At 39.5% G+C, this 23550-nt stretch overlaps 2 protein-coding genes across 21 annotated transcripts in view; both read right to left on the reverse strand.

Annotated features, from left to right (window-relative positions):
- Nucleotides 1–2030: 2030 nt before the first annotated feature.
- Nucleotides 2031–8812, reverse strand: fbxl3a (F-box and leucine-rich repeat protein 3a). The gene is given in 6 exon segments (XM_042730769.1): nt 2031–2961; nt 2963–2981; nt 5864–6035; nt 6125–6247; nt 7400–7778; nt 8481–8812. Coding segments are annotated over 5 exon segments (1275 nt in total). The 5' UTR covers nt 7760–7778; nt 8481–8812; the 3' UTR covers nt 2031–2360.
- A 900-nt stretch (nt 8813–9712) lies between these two features.
- Nucleotides 9713–23550, reverse strand: part of mycbp2 (MYC binding protein 2) — a 99678-nt gene continuing 85840 nt past the window's right edge. For 15 of the 20 annotated variants that reach the window (XM_042730781.1, XM_042730773.1, XM_042730779.1 and 12 more), the window contains 23 exons: nt 23347–23546; nt 23032–23181; nt 22766–22926; nt 22466–22622; nt 22099–22323; nt 21805–21870; nt 21424–21663; nt 21219–21308; nt 21034–21114; nt 19869–20135; nt 19497–19780; nt 18940–19036; nt 17586–17705; nt 17233–17334; nt 16995–17123; nt 16640–16772; nt 13785–13888; nt 13450–13638; nt 13249–13356; nt 12432–12641; nt 12071–12178; nt 10687–10852; nt 9713–10523 (listed from right to left, as the gene is read on the reverse strand). In XM_042730781.1, coding sequence (XP_042586715.1) covers nt 10408–10523; nt 10687–10852; nt 12071–12178; nt 12432–12641; nt 13249–13356; nt 13450–13638; nt 13785–13888; nt 16640–16772; nt 16995–17123; nt 17233–17334; nt 17586–17705; nt 18940–19036; nt 19497–19780; nt 19869–20135; nt 21034–21114; nt 21219–21308; nt 21424–21663; nt 21805–21870; nt 22099–22323; nt 22466–22622; nt 22766–22926; nt 23032–23181; nt 23347–23546 — 3503 coding nt within the window. In that variant the 3' untranslated portion in view covers nt 9713–10407. The remainder of the gene's footprint in view (nt 10524–10686; nt 10853–12070; nt 12179–12431; nt 12642–13248; nt 13357–13449; nt 13639–13784; nt 13889–16639; nt 16773–16994; nt 17124–17232; nt 17335–17585; nt 17706–18939; nt 19037–19496; nt 19781–19868; nt 20136–21033; nt 21115–21218; nt 21309–21423; nt 21664–21804; nt 21871–22098; nt 22324–22465; nt 22623–22765; nt 22927–23031; nt 23182–23346; nt 23547–23550) is intronic. The other 5 variants (XM_042730792.1, XM_042730790.1, XM_042730776.1 and 2 more) reach the window with 1 other exon arrangement.

The raw sequence follows: 23550 nt of genomic DNA on the forward strand, positions 1-23550 counted from the left end.
AATGCTGGCAGGAATCTTAGTTTACTTAATTTAGTCGCTACAACAATTTGCAAAACCTAAAACAGCTTTAAATCTGGATAACAGGTTAAAAAATTAACTATTACATGCTATTGACTAATGGTATAATATGCATATAAATCAATAAAGAGCCTCTCCCTCAAAGCTTAACTATCAATATAAGCTGATTAATAAGAATAAAAAGTATATCAATAAATTACACTGATCAAATCTAATTCCAAAGGTACAAAGAACAATCAGGGAATGATTCCCACTCATCTAAAAGAGATCCGAAAAGAAACACCTCCACAGAGGGTGCGCGAGAAATAAGTATTTCTATTTATATCAAACACACAGCATTTTATATACAGACACGTGGGACTTCCTTCTTAAAGGAAAATGTTTTCACTGCTTCACTCCAATACTGAATCATATTGAACTGAAACGAAGGGGGTGCATTTTAACGCAGCCGGATCGTGCATTGCGTGCATATCCAGACTAATTCATTCATTATGTGGTCGTATCCCATCATCGCTCAACATTCTTCATGCAATCTAATAGAAACCAATCAACGCTTCATTGTATCCCTAAATTGCTTTTACTATATTCTTCCAAATCTGAGGACACAAGTGTGCTGTGAGCCAAACACTGATCCTTTCGTTTCCTTCCTTGCTGACATACCTTGAAAATATGCTTTTATTGTTCCCTGCTACACCAAAATATGAGCAACTAAACCACCAGAAAGAGAGATTTCAATTTGGTATATATATATATATATATATATATATATATATATATATATAATATATATATATATATATATAAGGTGCGTATTATTCACTATACATCTTTGTACAAAAGCACTGCAATACCAAACCTGTTATATTACAACATGTTTAAATCACATAAAATATAGTTAATCATCTATCTACATAAACCAAAAGCCCAACCCACTTCTTTTTATCTTTATTTTGGTGTTGGTTAGTGAACACCGTGAGAGGCCACTAGTTGGCAAGTGACAACCGCTCTCACTTGTGTTATGGCTTTTCATGCCACTAGGAGAACCTGCTACACAGAGTAGCCTTCAGATTGGTCAGATTAATCAAAACACGAGATGCAACTTCCTTGTAGACAAGCATTTGGTAAATCGATGGTTAGTTGCTTAAATGTTGAGCCACTGAAGACAGATACAGATGCACGGCGGGACTAAGAAACAGTGAAGCATCTGCTGAGAATGTCAACAAAGACAAAGAGCCTGTTCATCTAAATCCATGAATAATGATATCTGCATCTAAATAAAACAGCTTTCTAATGTCTAATGTCTAATTTTTTTTCCTGCAAAATAACCTGAAAATATAACTTGCAGTATAAACATGTTATTCCATGTACAGCAATCCTTGATTCAGTTTTATAAAGGAAATGTCCAGAGCAAACAAAATAAGAAGAAGATAAATTAGTAAATTTTACAAAAAATCCAGGGCTGTTTCCCGAAAGCATCGTAAGCCGTAGAACATCGTAGACCCATCGCCACCAATGGAGCTTTCCATGCTTTTGGGAAACAGAGCGCAGGATATGTTACATCTCAAAAATCAATAACGCAAACTTATTTTTCACAAATAAGCTTAATTTTGTGATCTATATTGTAAAATTACTTGGATCCTGGCAGTTTTTTAATATATAGATCATAGTGAATTGTGTTGCACTGCCGATTAAATAACATTAGAGCTGTAGCAATTACTTTATTGCAGTAACGAGTAGCTAATGGGATTAATATGTCAAAGAGATGATATTGGAAAAAATGCTTAATTGTTATTTAAGGCAAAAATCTTAATGGTCCTTAAATGGGCTTCATCTCTGTTTGATGCAACATCTAATTTAATATGATTATAATTTTTTGTGTTTTAATAATGAAGGTGAAATGTTATATTTTCTCATTAAATGCCACAACACGCCATTATAGAAATGGTTCATCCAAAAATAATAATATGCCATGTCATGTCATTCTACAAACCTGTATGACTTTCTTCTGTGAAGTGTTTTTGTGTGTGTGTGTGTGTGTGTGTGTCAATACAATGATGTTAATGGACACCAAAACGGATATGAACATTCTTCAAAATATCTTCTTTCATGTTCCACAGAAGAAGATCATACATGTTTGAAAGGACTCAAGGGTGAGTAAATGATGTTCATTTCTGCGTGAACTATCCCTTTACAACAGTCCACATTCATTACAGCACTGTGGGAATATACATCTCAAATCAAAGCAACGGTGAAACTCAACAAAAAGCCATCGAGTCCAAAGGCTTACAGGTGTCCCAGTCTGATTACTTCCTGTGGTCTTCTGAACACAACAGATGAACATTTCACCAGGTGGGCATCATATCTGGAAACCAAACGCGCCCGAGGTGCTTGGACACTTCCCAGTGGATCTCATCCAGGCTGTATTTGTGGTCTGGGATGAGCACCTCCTCCATGATGGAGAGCTGAGAGAGACGGCGGCCACACATCTTCACGAACTCCACGAAAGCGCTGCAGGAGACCTCGCACTCGCCCAGTCCGATGGCCGACAGGTGCTGGCAGCGCTCGGCGATACGGATCAGCTCCTCGTCCAGCGGCCGCAGACCGTTGGCACACACCACCAGCTCCACCAGACGCGGACAGTTCATGCCCACGCGGCCCAGGACCTCTTTACTGACCGAGCGGCCGAAGTAGAGGTGCGTAACGGGGATCTCGTCGCGGAAAAAGGGCCCAAACTCGTCCTCGTACAGGAAGAAGTACATGACCAGGTTGAATTTGGGCGAATGGCGCACCATGGCGTCCCAGCTGCTCTTCTTGATGGTGTGGAACTGCTGGCCGGGGTTCTCGCTCACCACGTCTATGCGCAGATGCTCGAGGTGCACGTGCTTCTCGGAGGACAGCGCCAGCAGCAGCTCGTCGCTCAGTAAGTGATAGTTCAGAGCCATGATCAGCGACGCACAGAATACCTGCAACAACAGCACACTGATGAGATTCACCTGCACTAGACACTACAAATAATATACAAGGCACAGCTGTATGATCTAAATAAGTCGAGTTTCACAGCTGTATTTTAAAATCATTGATAATTTTGTGTTACGATAGCGATGACTAGGGCTGTCGATTTGTTTTTCAGAGGTAACCCATCAATTCGAGTAATCGATTTTGAAAAATCATGGTATTTTCCTCTCATCTTGCCTCTGAACGATGCAAATAAACAAAAAAGTAGTGTTCATAAGCGCAGCTCTGCTTTGTTTTTCAGAGGTAACCCAGGAAACACTGTATCATTGCTGTTCATAAGCGCCACCTGCTGGCAGAAAGTGAATTTGTGTCTCATTCAGAGCCTCTGCTGTTTCATTCAGATACATTTAATGTAGTATAGTTCCACAAAACTCAAGTCAGGCCATTCTGTTTTCGCTTTAAATTAGATTGTATAATTTCAAAATTTGGATTAAAAGCTGCTCATGCTGCATGTATGCTGCATCTTTGTTTGGATGATGATTAAAATGCAGTAAATGGAAAGAACACAGACGAAGCCTTAGATTGTTTATATGTAGAGATTTGTCAGAAATTATTGCGATATATTTTTAAGCCCATATCACCCATCCCTAGTCGAGTAACTGGCAAAATACCAGAAGTGGTGCATTCCATGGATGAGAATCCATGAAACGCATTATAAGACCATTTTCCATGGCTGCGTAATATATTAAACCCATTTAAAAATCATAATAAAGCACAATGCCACTGTGAATTCACAAATGTTACATTTCGATTAAATAAATATATGCAATGCAGGTTTAATATGTGCTTTAATTATTTTCTATGCATGTAGGTTACGATCGTGTGTGTCGGAGCGGCTCCGTTCACAGTAAATACCACTCCTGAGTCCTGACGAACTGTTATTTATGATGTGTGGAGCATCTCAAACTCCATCTCCGCATGTTGTGGGTTTGGGTTTATTATAACGTTCATACGTAAATGCAACACGTGCCATTTTATCAGATTTGTAAGGAAAACATTTATAAACCTATACCATTTATACACTTTTATTGGACTTCCAAATCTCAACCCTCATTCACTGCCATTAGAAAGCTTGGAAGAGCCAGGACATTTTTTAAAAGAACTCTACGAAAGTCATATACACCTAACATGGCTTGAGGGTGAGTAAATCATGGGGTAATTTTCATTTTTAGGTGAACTATCCATTTAATGTGAACGAACCTAATGGTGTTTGCTGTCAGTGCTCCATATTTGTAGTCCATACAAACTTTGTAAACTAATTTTTTGATTCTGGAGTGGGGAGATTTTTGGTGAATAAGGAATTAAATTGCTTTATTATTAAACTGCTTTGTTACTCTCTGTTTTGCATGAAATGGCTTAGAAAGACTTGGTACTTCTCCATGTACTGTTCTGTCGATTTGAAACTTAACAGCACCAGTCCCCATTTACTTCCACCATATGGAAACCTCAGGACATTGTTTCAACTTTCATTTTTGGATTCCACTTGAAAGTGAAAGTTACACAGGTCTGGATTCAAGTGAGAGTAAATGATCACAGAATTGCTATTTTGGGTGAACTATTCATTTAAAACCACAGGGACTAACAAGAACAAACATCATGGAAAGTGTGTTGTCACTTTCTATTTTTTGTATATCTGCCATACAGGAGGAGCTCATCTGGGCTTCATCAGATCATTTCTCTGTATCTGTAGCACCATCAGTCCAAGCAGCGGGAAAATACTGGCGTGCACTTATTACAATAATTCCAGTAGTCTCTATGAGGAGCAGGGCGGAGTTGGCCATCCAGTCTCGTCAATAAGCTGTAAACACACTTTGTTATCATCTTCTGCCTGTACACACCTTGTTTATTAGCAGCACATGACTCAGAACAAGAAACATGAGTTTGAACAACACAAGTCACAGACCAATGACATTGTGAGACTTTTAAACTATAACTATAAACTGTAGTAGGTCATTATAGCCCAGCGTGTGAATGGCCAATATTTTAAGTTCAATGTTTTGATTTTTTTCTATTTCTACAATTTACACTGCTGTTTAAAAGTTGGGGTTAGTAGTTTGTTTTTAAATGTTTTTGAAAGCTTTTTTTTTTATGCTCACCAAGGCTAAAAGTTAAACTGTAATAATATTCCACAATATTAAACAACTCTTTTCTACTTGAATATATTTTAAAATGTAATTTATTTCTGATGTAAAGCTGAATTTTCAGCATCAGTGTCACATGATCTTCAGAAATCATTCTAAAATGCTGATTCGCTGCTCAAGAAATCATTTGTGCTGCTACATATTTTTTGTGAAAACCATGATAAATGTTTTCTCAGGATTCTTTGATGAACAAAATTTAAACGAACGGCATTTATTTAAATTTTCTGTAATGTTATAAATGTCACTTTTGATCACCTTAATGTATAATTTCTGAATAAAAGTATTAACTTCTTTAAAAAATACTGAACGATGGTTTTAGTAGTTTGTTTTACATTTGATTACTTATGTATTTATTCTGAATGTTTACTTAAACACCAGTCACCATTTAATTATTTTTTGCATATTAATCATCCGAATATTAGAAAAATGTAAATTTACTTGAGAATATATACTGAACACTATATTCCAATTAAAATGATTATTATGAATATTCATATTTAAAATAATTATTAATAACTACAACTAAATAATTAATACTATTAATTAAAATTAATAAACATTTTTTAATTAAAAGTATGTGCTCAAGCCACCGAATTTGGCGTCGAGTATATTTCCTGGACTGACCGACATCCTAAAATCACAGTTCCCCAGATATCCTCACATTCCGGCGGCGGATCAGTAAGTCGTACCTGCAGGAGAAACATGTGGGCAGCTGCTCATCTTCAACAGCTTGAGTGTGTCACTGTTGTTGGCCACCAGCACCTTGAGCGAAGGATCATCCACCGGCGTGTCGTCAATCTTCAGAGACGACAGAGACTTGGAGTTGACAAACACCACGGTGAGAGCAGAGATGAAGTGTGACTGAAGAGAGGAAACAATCAGACATCAGGAAACAAGCCGACCCATCATCCCAACACACAGCTCAGCCATAACAACACACGTCCTGATACCTTCGGCAGCTCCATGAAGCTCGGCCGTGCGGTGGAGATCAGCCCGAGCGTCTTCAGAGAGCAGTTGACCAGCTGAGACAGGATGTCACACGCAGCCTCCGCTGACTCTGTACTGCTGTCCACCTGTGCACACAGACCACACACGCTCAGCTACTGATCAGATGAGTTACTGTAAAACAGCCGTTAGATGCACATCCACTGACTTTTAATTAAAGCAAGTCTACATATCTATAATATTTAGTGCTGGGCAAACGATTAATCGCATCCAAAATAAAAGTTTTTGTGTACGTTATATGTGTGTATATTTATTATGTATATATAAATACGCACACATGCATGTATATATTTAAGAAATATATGTTATGTTTATATTAGTGCTGTCAAATGTAATCGCGATTAATCGCATCCAAAATAAAAGTTTCTGTTTACTTTACATAATGTGTGTGTGTACTGTGTATATATATTATGTATATATAAATACACACACACGTATATATTTATGAAAAATATGTTACGTTTTTCTATTAAATATATTTAAATATATAATTTATATGAATATAAATATGTATAAGTAAATACATGCAAATATTTTTCAAATATATGCTGTATGTGTGTGTATTTATATATGCATAATAAATATACACAGTACACACACATATTATGTAAACAAAAACATTTATTTTGGATACGATTAATCGCGATTAATCGTTTGACAGCACTTGTTTTTATGTTAAATATATTTATATATAATATAAATATATACATGTAAATATTTTCAAAATATCCTATATGTGTGTGTCTTTACATATAAATGATAAATACTGACAATACACACACATATACTGTATTATATAAACAAAAACTTTTATTTTGGATGCGATTAATCACGACTAATCATTGCCCGGCACTATTAATATATCAGTATAATATTTTCTTTACGTGCACTTATAATGCAATGGACATTTGGTTACACTTTAGTACAGGGACTAATTCTCACTATCGACTAGTTGCTTATTACTATTAGCATGCCTATTATTAACATATTGGCTGTTCATTAGTACATATTCTGCGTGAGCATATTCTACATCCCTAATCCTATCATTTTTGGGAGGGATAGTACACCTGGTAACCAAACAGTTTTGGTTTCCATTGCCATCCAAATTTAGCCAGATATGTAATTTTTGGGTGTACTATCATCCCTTTGAGGTCTGCTTGATTTGTGAGCTGTACTGTGGAGCCAGCCGGTAACCGTCCTCTTCCTCGTGAGCCTCTCACCTTGAAGCTGACGTACTGTAAGTGATTGGAGTGCCTCTTTATGATCTGCTTTATTAGGTCCGGATGAGTGGCCTTCAGGTAAGAGCTGGCGGGCTGGTTGAGCTCAAACTCAAAGCACCTCCAGAGCTCGGGCATGTGGAAGGCCTCGTTCCAGCCGCGGCACACCTGCGAGGCGAAGGCGCGATCGAGGAGAGGCAGGTACTGGAAGATGTGGAGCAGGATCTCCTGTGGCAGTCGAGCCCAGTCGGGCAGCACATCTCCAGAGTCCTCCGCGGGCTGTCTGACCCTCTTACAGGACTCCGCCGGCCCCTCGCAGGATGAGGGGCTGTCCTCACAGTCTCCGCTCAACCTCCTTTTCATTCTTGAGGGCCTGAGAGAGCTGTGAAGCAAAAGAAGACGAGAAGTATAAACAGACCCAATGCAAACACACAGTGGCAGATGCAAACATGCAGAGAAGCACGTGCATCCTAAAACGAGATTATTTTACAGGTTTAGCTATATTTATTAAGTTTAAATGGCTTTGAGCATTATATTTGTAGCAATAGCCAACAATACATTGCATGGGTCAAAATTATCGATTTTTCTTTTATGCTAAAAATCATTAGGATATTAAGTAAAGATCATGTAACATGAAGATATTTTAATTCCCTACCATAAATATATCAAAACTTAATTTTTGATAAGTAATATGCATTGCTAATGACTTCATTTGGACAACTTAAAAGGCGATTTTCTCAATATTTTGCATTCACTCAGATTCCAAATTTTTAAATAGTTGTATCTCAGCCAAATATTGTCCTGACATCAATGGAAAGCGTATTTATTGTATTAAAAAAGACACATTTCGCTCAAAGTGTGTTCGAAGCAATTTTAAGTTGCGTAAAAACTCGAAGACTGACCAGCAATCAGTCATTTCAATTATCACGAGCTGCCACGGATGAGATATTCTCCATGAATAAACACAACATTAATCCAATAAACACACTGCACACATGCACTTAGTCACAGAGACAGTGATCGAGTTAAGTTAACAGATCAAGCCAACAACAGCCTTACTGCGCCGCTGCGAATCCCAAATTACCTGTTCTGCGCGCTGCTCGTGTTATCTCCTCACCGAGCTCGCAAACAATGAAAAATAAGCAAAATCCTGATTAAGTTGTCTGAACGTCAACCGGGACCGGAAGCTGAGCACATCAGAGCGGCGCAGCGCACACGCATTGGCGACGAACGAGCGCGGATTTGTGTCGTTATTTGTTGTTTTCTCGGGAGTCTGTGTGCGCACGTCTCGCCGATCTCGCTGGTTGACCTACTTCTAGCTGCGCTGTCACTGTGTGCCGCGGGAGATCCCAGCGTCCCCGCCTCCTCCGCCGCTGAAAATGGCGCTGCTGCTGCTGTTGTTGTTGAGTCGGGCGAGCGCGCGCGCGTGCGTTTGTGTGTGTCCGCGTGCCTGGACTCTTCCTCCAGGGGGCGCGCACTCGGAAAGATCAACCCTTCTTAGAACAGTATTCTGTTTGTTCTTATGATAGACATTTACGAGTAGACGCTTTTAATCTGATTCTAATTATTAGTTCATGAGGGTCATATACATATATACATATATACATATATACATATATACATATATACATATATACATACATACATATATACATACACATACACATATACATATACATATATGTATATTAATAATTAAAAGATTAAGTAAAAGATAATTAATAATTAAACATTATCAATCATGTGTATTGGTTGGTTTGGTGTGTGTTTAGTCATATAAACATCTGGACAGGAGCCATGCTATCCGCTTTGTCTACAGATTACTTTCATTTTCGAGCTTGCGTGTTTTTAGGAATGAATGAGAAACGAAAGAAAAGCACAGGACACTCCTTTTGTAATGTACCTTGCTGAACAGAGAACCCGGTTTATTAACACCATTCAGCTCCATCCACAGATAATAATACAAAGCAGATTCACAAGTTGCAATTTTATGTCTTTTACAGCAGCTGTTGACCCCCCCCCCCCAAACAATCCTTCCTATATGCCTCCAAAACAACCACTAAACAGCCACAGTTTCTAATCTAGCTCTTGTGCCTCACGGTCCTTTGATTTGGTGTGAAGACTGGCCCCGAGGAGTCCTGTTCTTACAATACAAAAGCAGAACATACTCACCTTCGTTTTTAAAATGACAGAAAACAGGGGTTTATACCACGTCATTGAGACAAAAAAGCAGACACCGCAGACAACATGGCCCTCGATAACGACCTAAATAAATAAAAGACACAACACTTGCCGGGGAAAACACAACAAACAGCATGTGTATCACTGTATCGAAATGTACAGTGGCTTTATTGACATACATTCCATATGTTTACATCTGCGAGGAGGCACGCCCAGTATTGCACTTCATTAAAAGTTCTGGCTCAAAACATAACCCAGAAGATCAAACGAAACTGAAGTGAAGAGAGTAGCAACGCCGGAATACACATATGAAGGGTTACTGCCATTATATACAAGATTAGATAAATCGTACACTATTTTCCTCCAGCGTCACATTCTTAAAGTCCTCTTATAGCTTTTGAATCTTAACCGTGATGCACTCCAAAGTGAAGGAATACTGTACAGGATTACGAAAACAAAGTCAGTTTACATACAACAATAAAATCTTAAATCTGTATTCGAGAAGCTGAAATCGTGGCCCATCCGTGTGGTCTCGGATCCCAAAATCCTCCGTACACTGTTACCCTTCAATGGTCAGGTGTGCAACGTTTATACAAGCCGCAGGGTTACAACGGCTGCATGCAAACACGTCACAACGTTATTTTTTTGTTCTTTTTTTAAATTCTTCTGTGTCTAAAGAGAGGGAGGATGCACCCTGGAGCCCAGCGGCGTGTCACAGCCCCCTCAAAACGGGACGTCCGGTAAATCTGCTCTCGGGCTGCGCTGAAGAGGGAGTCGGCCGCCACAGGAGGGTGAATATATAGAGGGCGATCATTACGGGACCCTGGTGTTTAGAAGGTATGGGCATTTCTACACACGCCGCAGCCCAGAGCGAACTCCTCTCCGGTGGGAGGATGGACCACATGCAGGGGACACTCGCTTCCTTCTAACTGTTTTCCTTTTGGTCCTGTGAGGGAAGAAAGAAACTGTAGTCAACATGTTGTCTTAATAATAGCTTGTAATGGAACAAAGGCCTGATTCAACAAGACGCGAGTTTCAGACAGACCAAAAATGGTGGTGGGACTTTTTTTTTTTTTTTTTTTTGTTATTCAAGCATTTAAGTGTTGTACCAGCAGGACAATGAGGCAGCTCCTCTTTTGGGACGCTGGTCATCCTCTGGAAATCATCATGACAGGCGTTGCAAAAATGTGTCGTCCCGAAGCAGAAAAACACAGCCACAGAGCAACAGTAACGACATTTATACTCCAGGAAATCTGTCCCGTGTTTAGAGCACATCTGCAACAAAAAGAATGAGGTGTAAACAAACTCTTTCTCTCTGTTCTGCTGTGATTCGCCGTTACAAACAATCGCATGAAAACAGAAACTGAAGCAACACTTTTATAATGCAAAAACAATAGGTTTTCAGAGGTAAATGTGTTTAACTGTCATGAAAATAATGTTATAATTCATGATGATATGATTAATTTCATAAAAGCAATTTTTTTTAAATAATATTTTTAAGAATATTTGAAAATAAAAAATACAAATAAATGTATATATAAAATATGTATAAATATATATAAAAAAAAAAAGTTTAGATATTTTAGTGTGAAATTCATGTGCTTGAATGTGAGATGAACTTGAAAAACCATTGAGCTGATTGAAAACAGACGTGCTGATAAACTGAAGAGCAGCCATGACTGAGCCATTGCATCACACTGATCTCCCAAGTGAACATTTCAATTTGTAAAACTAAATCATTTGGATGCGCAGACCTCACGAATGTTAATATGGAACAATCCCTGGATGAAGTATAATAGAGCACTTTTTTTGTAGGCCAACCCGAAAGTTTGCATCACCCGCGTTTTCTCAACAAAAAGCCAACAGGCTTTTGGATTATCACAGTAAACAAGTAAACAAAAGTTAGATTCTTACGTGATAATCCTCACAAATGAACTTCTGAAGCCTAAATACATTCACCAGAAGTCATAAGTTAAAGTGAGGCTAAAAACAAACTGCACCAGGTTGAAACGACTTCAACGTCACTATCACTCAGCTTTAGACAACTCTTTCAAGTCATGAGTTAATAGAGTTTGCAGAAGCACGAGTATGAACTCAATGAGACTGTAGAGTAGACGAGTTTCCTATTCAGTGTGATGATGTCATTGATGTCATGATGTCAGTGTGATTAAAAAAAAAATCACGTGTAGGGTATTACTGATGTACTTTATGGTGTAGAAAAAACACTTGAAAAAATCTTGAGCTTGTTTTTAACCACAAATTTTATTTTAGGCATTTAGAAAAAGCCACTGACTTTGGGACAACTGAACTGGGTTTCTGGACTCTTTTCTGCTGCAGTCTATTGTGTGTTTTTTGCATTATTGACACTATTTTCCTAATTAATGTTATACAGTTGCTTTGACACAATCTGTATTGTTAAAAGCGCTATATAAATAAAGGTGATTTGACTCGACTTAAAAACAGAATCATAAACAAACATGTAAGCACACTGACCTGTGCTCTGGACACATCTGAGCAAGCGCCACAGATGAGCTCACGGGGATCATAATCGTCACCTTGTCCTGCCTCGGCATCACAGCGAGCTTCTCCCCCGAAATAGGCCTGGATGAGTCAGAAGTCACACTGTCAACACAACAGCTGGAGAAATGGCTTCATTATGGCAGCATGGCAGTCTAAATCTCATTTCATGCTGGCAAATAGCAAATAGCTCTTGCGCTACACGAGTGAGCTGCGTTTAATCGTTTTTGTCAACCATGTTTTTTTACTCTATTCACAGTAAACAGAGACATCCTTAAAGGGACAGTTCACTCAAACCCAACTGTTCTCTTTACAAGATCACTCGTGAAGATCAAACCTTTTTGCACTTGTAGCAGACGTAGTAAGCATATCTGTTCATGGCAAATCCAGCGGGGTTGTTGTAGAATCGAGCTCCAGACGTTGTGATGGCTTCACTCTTGTGCAGTCCTTCATACTCCAGTCTCATTAAAGCCTTCCTCCTCACGTCCTCATACAGCTCTTTGATGGGGTCAAGCAGATCTTTTAGGACAGAGTGGTTTATTTTGTTCTAAAAAGAAATGCGGAAACAGGAAAGATGCATCAAATTGTGATTTTTGCCATTTTTTTATTGCGATTTATAATGTGATTTTATTTTTTCACATTTGCTGTTTTTTTTTTTTTTTTGCAGAGCTGTACAATTCAGCCAATTTCTTTTTAATTCTAAAATATTATTATAATTTCTATTATTATTTTATTAGGATTACAATATTACATTGTAAGATGAAACAAACTAAGAACAATTACTATTGTTCCACTATTATTTCATCAAGTAAAAATTCAAGTATTTAAGAATAATAATTATACAACTGTGAAATTACAATACTAATATTTATCACTTAATTACTTGACTTTCAAAAGCCCTTGTAGCTTCTCTTTTGTTGACAATTATTTCGTGTGAAGCGAGCTGCGCTGAGACTCTGAAAACACAGACTCATGAGCTGCTCACGTGTAAATGAACACAGTGCCCTTCACTTTGACACAGAACATATGTCTAATTAAAATGCAATCTTGGCGATTAGATAATCTCACTAAGCAATAGTGTGATTTTGATTATATTCTGATTACCCACTCAGCTTGACTTTTACCTCAAAGTGAGTCCAGACTAGCTTATTTACCTTGCAAATAGGGCAAGACATGAAGCCGAAGGTTATCCTGGGCCCAAGCCAGCGGTTGTCCAGAACCCTTCTTGTGCACTGAAGATGGAACACGTGACTGCAGTCCAGCTGCAAATAAACCAGGACAGATAGTTACACTGTATGTATGTAACACTATATCCTCTATATACCATCACACGCAGTGTCTGTATTCTACTGTACCTGGATTGCTGGAGCAGCAGACAGAGCCTCAGTGAAGCAAATCATGCACATATCATCAGCGTCCTGTTTCAGACAGACTGCGGTTTTGTCACAACCATGTAAACAGGGCAGACACAGCTCTTCATTTTTGACCCCTCCACACGGGTGACCACACGGATGAGTCTTACTGCAGGCCAGCTTTGCATACTCCTACACAACAGATAAAATACATAAGTATGCTTATGAAATCAGTTCCAGGAAATAATTTTACAGAAAGTGTAAAAAAAAAAGAAAAAAAAAAAGAAAAAAAAAAAAGCATATCATTCTGCCAAAAAAGTGGCATTTTGAGCAAATACCTGACAGTCTTGGTCTGAACATACACTTCCTACTGCAGACAGCTCTGTGCCGTTCCTGGTGCCACAGAAGCGGCAGACGTCTGAACTGCTGGAAGCTGGTTTCCCTGAAGGACGGTACAATGTCATTTAAGCTATAATAGCAATAAAATAAAGCCACTAGTCAAATAAAGAGGAATACTGGAAATAGGACTCATCACAGCTGTGGCCTAGCGCTTAGGGGTCAGAAATTATGCAGTCCCCGGGGCAAAAATGCCACCAAAAGTGACAGAAATGCCACAGATATTTAAATAGTGGGAGGGAAAGCATCACTGTTGGGAATTGCTCTGTTTTTTTAAATCTTTTATCTAACATTTAACATACATTTAATACTATTCTGTTCCAGACCTGTAGCTGTATTTACAGTCTCAGAGGCGAGTGTAGTTGACTGTGTAGGATTAATAATGAACAAAACAAAACAAAAAATTCCAATGAAAACCCTGAATGTGAAGAAAACACTTATATACAGGTCCTTCTCAAATAATTAGCATATTGTGAAAAAGTTCATTATTTTCCATAATGTAATCATAAAAATTAAACTTTCATATATTTTAGATTCATTGCACACCAACTGAAATATTTCAGGTCTTTTATTGTTTCAATACTGATGATTTTGGCATACAGCTCATGAAAACCCAAAATTCCTATCTCAAAAAATTAGCATATCATGAAAAGGTTCTCTAAACGAGCTATTAACATAATCATCTGAATCAACTAATTAACTCTAAACACCTGCAAAAGATTCCTGAGGCTTTTAAAAAAACTCCCAGCCTGGTTCATTACTCAAAACCGCAATCATGGGTAAGACTGCCGACCTGACTGCTGTCCAGAAGGCCATCATTGACACCCTCAAGCGAGAGGGTAAGACACAAAGAAATTTCTGAACGAATAGGCTGTTCCCAGAGTGCTGTATCAAGGCACCTCAGTGGGAAGTCTGTGGGAAGGAAAAAGTGTGGCAAAAAACGCTGCACAACGAGAAGAGGTGACCGGACCCCTGAGGAAGATTGTGGAGAAGGACCGATTCCAGACCTTGGGGGGACCTGCGGAAGCAGTGGACTGAGTCTGGAGTAGAAACATCCAGAGCCACCGTGCACAGGCATGTGCTTTTGAACCAGAAACAGCGGCAGAAGCGCCTGACCTGGGCTACAGAGAAGCAGCACTGGACTGTTGCTCAGTGGTCCAAAGTACTTTTTTTCGGATGAAAGCAAATTTTGCATGTCATTCGGAAATCAAGGTGCCAGAGTCTGGAGGAAGACTGGGGAGAAGGAAATGCCAAAATGCCTGAAGTCCAGTGTCAACTACCCACAGTCAGTGATGGTCTGGGGTGCCATGTCAGCTGCTGGTGTTGGTCCACTGTGTTTTATCAAGGGCAGGGTCAATGCAGCTAGCTATCAGAAGATTTTGGAGCACTTCATGCTTCAGTCTGCTGAAAAGCTTTATGGAGATGAAGATTTCGTTTTTCAGCACGACCTGGCACCTGCTCACAGTGCCAAAACCACTGGTAAATGGTTTACTGACCATGGTATTACTGTGCTCAATTGGCCTGCCAACTCTCCTGACCTGAACCCCATAGAGAATCTGTGGGATATTGTGAAGAGAAAGTTGAGAGACGCAAGACCCAACACTCTGGATGAGCTTAAGGCCGCTATCGAAGCATCCTGGGCCTCCATAACACCTCAGCAGTGCCACAGGCTGATTGCCTCCATGCCACGCCGCATTGAAGCAGTCATTTCTGCAAAAGGATTCCCGACCAAGTATTGAGTGCATAACTGAACATAATTATTTGAAGGTTGACTTTTTTTGTATTAAAAACACTTTTCTTTTATTGGTCGGATGAAATATGCTAATTTTTTGAGATAGGAAATTTTGGGTTTTCATGAGCTGTATGCCAAAACCATCAGTATTAAAACAATAAAAGACCTGAAATATTTCAGTTGTGCAATGAATCTAAAATATATTAAAAAATAATAATTTATATCATTACATTATGGAAAATAATGAACTTTTTCACAATATGCTAATTTTTTGAGAAGGACCTATATAAGAATCTACAGTAAGAGCTGTCACATAATAGTGTTACTTACAGCTAATTTTATATATTATATATTATATTTGATTTTATAGCAAGCAGGCATAATTGCTGATTGAGAGTTTAATATACTTTTACATTTATGCATTTAAGGTACACACTTAATGACTTGGCAATCAAACACATGACCTTGGCATAACTAGCACCATTCTCTACAGCTTGAGGTTTTGCAAAATAAGGGCCAATTTTACCAAACAGGGCAAATCAGCGCGAGAGCACAATTACAAAATTGTGGGTGATTTACTAACAATGCGCAAAATAAAGAAGACGGACGCAACATCTCATTTACATATCAACTAACGCAATATACCATGCGCAGCCTCCTCCAGCAACAATGACTGCAGCCATTTCAAGCGCAAAACAGTTTAAGACATGCTTTTTTGGGCGACATTAAATAAATGACACAAATACCAGTACTTTGATGAACGCAAACATTAGTAAAACGTGATGTGTGATTCATTTGAATACTCTCCTCCCATAAATTTAGCATCTGAAAGGGAAACTCCTATAAATGCATATTCAATAAGGTCAGGCGCAAAAATAACTGTGTCCACACCATTTCAGCTCTAATCGGCGAAAGCTGTTAGTAAAACTGGCCCTATAGCTCTAAAACATACAAAAGGAAAACTGCGGTGTTTAAATGGACAAAGTTTGAGTCCCGTTTGCAGCATTCACATTTCCCCTTCTTCTCTCTACATTATTAAACATTATTACAGGAAGAGGAAGTCACCTGTGTGCTCACGGAACTCCACCATGGCCTTCATGGTCTTAGAGTCGGCCAACGCCATGAGCCAGAAGAGTTTGGTTCTACCACAGCCTTCATGTAGGTCCACCTTAATGGCCTCTTCCTCCTCTTTAAAGACCTGCACACAACATATAACGTGTTATGACAAACTTAAAATGGTACCATATTTTTTAAAGCACCATGTATTATATTAACTCTGTCCCCTGTGAGTATTTTGAACAACATGGTGTCATATGAACAACTAGGCAACAGTTACACGGTTCTTGATTCCCAACCCTGGACATGGAGTATAATTGATCCATGTGTTGATGATTAGTTGTGTGTGAGTGTTCAGGTTCACCTGTCTCTGGTGGGTCCGTGTGCGGCGGTGGAGATGGAGGAAGCGGTCGCAGTCGGTGCACAAATTTCCACAAGCGTTACACAGAATGATGGCTGCCGTCTCCCCGTCATCATGGTTATCACACATGGGCTGAGAATTAAACGTCAGAGTGAAGAGGTAAAGAGAAGGACTAAATGTACTATTGCACTGATTGTGCTTTATAGCACCCTAGAGGCCTATTAGGCCCAGTGTGCCATACCATCTGCTTCTGCTGCCCATCTTTGCCCATCCAGCGTCCTGAAGACAGTCGGTCTACGTGGTCCTGATCCAGCACACACAGAGAGGCCAATGCGAGCCATAGCTGAAGAAGAACGATTTAAATTTAAATTCAAGTTCTTACATATATCCAGGTTTTCTACGGCATTGGGTGTCCTGTTCATATTCCTCTAGATAATAAAATTAACCAAGTGATATTTAGTTGTGCTGCTGACCCATATCAGATTACATGACTGGTAAACTCCACCAGCCAATCACCCCTGAACCTCCAGGTGAAGGATCCTGAGCAATACTGACCTATTTGGGAAATGTTCAGTTGTAACAGATGAAGCGTACCCGAGTGGTGGCGATGCAGCGCACTGGACAGCGATGCTCCTCTTCCATCTTAGTGAGCGCAATGATGGTCTCAGCAATAGCATTCTTTGTGACCCTCGACCAGGCATCCGAGAGGTGGCCCTGGGGTAAAAAGACGCTTAAATGAGGAGGGACCATTTCTGTAAATGTATCAAAACTAGGGCTGTCAGTTTAATGCGTTAATTAGTTGTGAAAAAAAAAAAAAAAAAAAAAACACGATTAAAATATTTTACTGCAGTTAACGCACTGGCCACGCCCCCAGACCTGTATGTCATTTTTACATATTTTATACAATTGAAGCCACTGCCCTTAAAGCCACCCCAGAATTGTTGTGCGTCTCAGAGCAAAACAGCGGTGATTTGTTTCTGAATAAATCCGCGTTTTGAATTGAATGAATGAATGACTCAAAAACACATTTACCCCCACCTGCTGGCAGTTTGAGTTTCTATGGAAGCCCGTTTCCGCCACTAAATAAAAAATAAAACAAGGTAATTGCGACTTTTTCTCTCACAATTCTAACTTTTTTTCTCAGAATATTGCTCGTTATAAAGTCAAAATCGCGAGATAAACACTTGCAATTCTGACTTTATAACTCGCAATTCTGAGAAAAAAAAAAAACCTCAGAATTGCGCAATTCTGACTTTCTTTTTTCTCACAATTGCGAGTTATGAAGTCAGAATTGCAAGATAAAAAGTCGCAATTACCTTGTTTTTTTTTTTTTTTTTTTTTATCCAGTGGCGGAAACAAGCTTCCATAAGTTTCTTATTTAGAGTATCATTTCATTAAAAAAAAAAAAAAAAATTAAAGGGACAGTTCACCCCCCAAAAAAATGTAATTCTGTCATCAATTTCCCTCATGTCATATCAAACCTGTATGACTTTCTGTGTGGAACATACAAAGGTATTTTGAAGACTGTTGGTACCAAAGCTGTTTTGGTTGATGTTTCTCAAATTATCTTCTTTTATGTTCCATAGTTTCTGTTAGGCTGTTGTAGCCTAAACGTTTATGTGTAATAAATTTTATGTTGAATCAAGTAAAATATTTATTTCTAAAGGTAGTATTCGTAATGTCTACTTGATACTTTCTCATTTAACACAATAATGACTTTAAATGATCTTTTGTAGGTAATTTCACAGCCAAATTTAATTCGCAGTTAATTAGATTAAACATTTTAATCGACTGACAGCCCTAATTAAAACGCATCTGCAGGAGATCAGGTTACAAAGTGCAAGATTATATATAATATAATTTATAAACATGCAGCTGAACAGAAAATCTGCTGCATATTGTTAAGACAGAAAAGGTGTTTGGGATAAGACGGGCCATCATTACTCACAGCAGCCATGTCTTTGACAAGTTTAATAATAATCTCAGCGATCTGAGGCGGAGTGGAGCCCTTCATCCACCAGTGACTGATTCCACGTCGTATGTAGCTGCACAAACAGACAAAAATAGAAACAAAGTTATTAAATATACATTTCTAAAATGTTAAGACCCTTAATAAGATAATTTCAGACCCTGTGTTTTAAACATCCCTGCATCTTCAAAAAAAAACAAGAGTGGAAAAAAATCTAAATCAGATTTTAAGAATTATTCACACATGTAAAAATAGTCTGTGACAAATTGTTAACAAATAGTTTGAATCTGGCTCAGAGGAAGATAAGCATCATATCTTTGTGGCAGTTTTTCTGGTGACCATACATATGGTTGTCGGAAGCAAAAACGCTACGAAATGCAGATATTCTGTGGAAAAGTGTAACATGCTAGAGCAAAAAAGACATTCTTTTTAGAATCAACAGCCCAAAATTAGTAAGAAACAAGTATTGGATTTCATTTAGCAAATATGATCCAAGGCAGTGTAATTTGAAAATGGCAGAATGCGAGCAAGCTGACCTTGAGTTGAAGATCATGGGTAGGGTGACTGTAGTGACTCCTTTGCCTGCAGCCATGCCAGCTGTGCCAACTATAGTAGTGCCCTTCGCCTTGAGCTGCACAGTGAGGGCTTTGGCGATGCAGCCCAGAAACATATCTAAAATGCCCAGCTTGCTCCAGTCGCTCTTCTCGGTGGAGTGGATGATGTCACTGATGTCTGCTGGTGGTAGAGCCTTTACGCCGATGACGCTGGCCAGGCGCATGGGAGTGACCTCAGGAAGAACGCGTCTGAGCAGTGATGTCACCTGCGTGGCAAGAACAGTGTTGCATTGCAGATCCTGATTCTAGAAAGTCAAGTTCAAGACATATTCAGTTCACGAGGCATTTACAAACCTGTCTCTGGACGCGTGGCGAGGCGGTGTGAAGGAGGGAGAAGAGGTCCTGCAGTAGGGTGAGCTGCTGGGCCAGGTACTGCCGCCCAACGTTAGATCCACTCAAGGCCAGCACCATAGACAACAGCTCAAAGCAGTACGCATCAGAGGAGGCGTCGTCGTCACTGGGCTGGGAGTTTGCGTTCTCCTTGCTGGAAATGGCATGCTCCCATTCCTCCCGCACACGCGTGGCCTCCATACGGATGGCCTGGACGATATGGGCACACACCTGAGGACACAAACAGTCAGGTGATGAGTAACTGCTGTTTTATAGAGACTTGGGAACAGGAAAAGGCTGGCTGTCTACTGCCTGAAATGGAACCTCATAAGGAATGGATATATAATGCTCTACAAATTGCATCATAATAATACTCTTCCTCACACGAAAAGCACTCACAATCCACGTAAGTCTGATCTCACGCACCACTGTTACTGGCTCAAACTGCTCTACCAGATCCCAAAAGCAACAAATGATGCGAATACAGACTCACGGTGTGATGTAACACTAATAAATCATAATTCTTACCTTTATCTCAATACAGAAAAATCAGGTGCTCTGACAGTGATTATTTATTTTTTAAACTTAGCCTAAATATGTGCTATAAATAAAAAAATGCTCATAACGGCTGTTGAAATGCTGGACCCAGAAACAGTATTTGATACATCACAACTTAATAAGTGGAATAATTTGGTGACAACTTTTGCGACTGGAACATATGTGACTGTTCAAATAAAACATGAGCATGAGGTAAGACTTGCCAAAATGCTAACCATTAAAAATGGTTTGGTTATGAATATTTATGTCACTATACAATTACTTTATAGTGGTTATAAAATATTGCAATTAACCCTACAAAACATATTATGCTTTTTTCCTCCCAAACGTATGGGTGTCCATGTATTTCATGTATTCATACATTCATTACTAATCCATTTTACCACGGAAAATTATAACCTAATAAAGCACAAATATTGGTTAAACAATCCATTTTTACTAAGACAGAACTGTTTTTGCTGATTTTTTGTAACTTATTTGGTACATATAATCAACACTTCTTTTACGTTCTCTGCCATCTTGGATGGATTTTTAGGCAGCTTGCTTGGTTTTAGAGAGAGCCGAGAGTTACCTGTTTCTGAAGGTTGGTCAGTTTGCTCCTGCTGAAAATAATGCCAACCATGTGCTCCTTCAAGTCAGCATCAGATGGAGCCTGAAGATGAAACATTTGTTACATAATTGAACAACTTCGTCTTAGGCTTCAGCACTTGATATGGTAGTAACGAGCCACCAAACACAACAGATGCTGGTACTGACCTTGTCTTCACCCTCGGGTGAGGAGAGCAGGTTCTTCTCTTCTTGTTCTGGTGTTGGTTCTGCATCCCCACAAATTAGTTTCCCAAACACCTACACAAACACACAAACATGACGATATCTGAGAACGAGTTTGCTGTACATTGGTAATGGAACCATACTGCGGTTTGTGCCTTCCTGAGCTGTTTGAGAAGGTTTTCGGCCTCACCTGTGATGTAATGAGGCGGAAGACACGCAGCGTCTCAGCCTCGCAGTTCTTCTGCTGAGCTACACTGGCTGATATCTGCCCAGCAATCTTGATGCTCTCGCCCTCCTTCCAGCCAAGCACTTTGACCTGCCGTACCCTAAGCGTGTTCTCAGGACCCTTAAGCTCGATCTTGATCACGTGGTGGTCTCCTCCAGGCAGCTCGCTGGTCACCCAGCCCATGTGCCTCGAGTCTAAGTCAATCTGAGACAACAAAAAGTCCTTTCCGTGAAACAAGCCTTTTTCAAACTGACTTAATGTCATATGCAGAACTATAGATCACCAGAGGATGCATTAAAAGAGCATTTTTTTATAAAAAGGTTCACAGAGTCATTAAAGTCCCACCTGTTTGATTCTGCAGAGATCTTCCACAGCCTTCCCACAAAGGAATATCAATGACGTGACTTTATTCTGACAGAACACAAAGCACAGGTTATATAAATTACCAGATGTTTAAAAATACATGAAATAAATGATTTTACAAAACAATCAACTCAAACTAGAAAAATGTGACAAAATTTCATATCTGAAGGTCTGGACGTTATATAGGCCTTATGCACTTTGAACACAGTGGTATTAATATACTGACTGGGAAAGAATGGATAGAAAAACTGAAAGAACAACAGTTCACAAACTCACTCCAATGTCACGAGAGTTGTCGACATGGACAGAGACATATGACGCATTGATGCCTTTGACACAGCTGATAGTGATGCTCTTTGTTTTGTTCTTATCTTCATCTCCAGACTCCCAGAACGTCTCAGTGGAGCCATCAGTCAGGCTGCCAATCATGGCTGGTCGGCTGGACGTTTTAATGTCTACCACGCTGGTCAGATCTTTCAGACAGGTCACCACACAAAGTTCCTGCAATACATGTAAAATACCTTAATTGCGATTTAAGCTCATTTAGATTTTGGCTTATATCAAATGAATTAATCTAAAGGCAACAGGAAAGAAAGTCTTTGTTGTCGATCAACGCAGATGAAGGTAATGGAAAGTTTCCCACCTGACTGATCGCTTCATATCCCGACTGTACGCTGATGTTAAAACTCTCCTCACTGTCCCCATCATCTGATTTGGACAGGATGTTGTTGATGTGGTGAAATACGTTACTCTGGTGCAGGAACTGATGATCTGATTGTTTGAATTTAAGACTCCAACATCTAATGAAACAGCCAAACAAATACTTTGTACATTTATGCAGACAATGTTAGTTGAGATCGCATGTGCAAAATTTGCCATCATTTACCATCACTTTTTTTTTTAGCACATTTACAGGAGGTCTCTATGAACAGGTGAAAGATACCTGAGGGCCATCTGCTGAAGTGAGCTTCCACTGGGAAGTGACATCATGAGGTCAGAGATGGTCTGGAGCAGACGGTGGAAGGTGTGGGGCAGCGGGTGAGCCGCCTCTCCTGCGATGATAATGTCAGACAGGGGGTGCTCACAGACACCTAAATCCTTCTCCTGTGAGAACAAGAAGAAAAACATCCTGTTTCAGAAAAACCTCTTCATCTTAAGTCAATAGTGACTTCTTAATAAACCATTAGCAGTGTTGTCGTAAGGCCACACCTGCTCGAGGTTCTCCTTGTTCCCTTTGTTCTCTTCCTCCTCCTCTTCTTCCGTCTCAAAGGGAGACGGAGTCAGAGATGCCACAAAGTGCCACAGGATATCATGGAGGGAGGTGGTCTGGGTAACATTACACAGCAGCCAATTAAAAGCCTGAAAAGGAAATGCAGAACAAAAGGTTTGTTAAGAGTTCCCAGAACTTCTGACTTAACTTTTCAAGTCAAATGTGATAACTGGATAAGGATTTGAATACATGTCTTTTACATGGATTTTAATACAGTGACTGCATTATTCAATTTTGGACAGGAAGACGCTGACCTCCATGGCAAACACCCTGCAGGCTGATTTGCGGAGTGCATGCTTCATAGCCACCTCCAGGCCCTCTAGGTCATGATGCTGGATAACAAATGCCAGCACAGGCCACTGGAAGTTTCTTTCACCCTTGCTGAGAGAGCCGTGGGCTGAGATCAGTCGAGACAACTCGGGTGAAGGGTGACGAAGTAGTGATGACCCTACTTGTAG

Source organism: Cyprinus carpio, chromosome B9 (genome assembly GCF_018340385.1).
Source record: "Cyprinus carpio isolate SPL01 chromosome B9, ASM1834038v1, whole genome shotgun sequence".
Classification (NCBI taxonomy): Eukaryota; Metazoa; Chordata; class Actinopteri; order Cypriniformes; family Cyprinidae; genus Cyprinus; species Cyprinus carpio.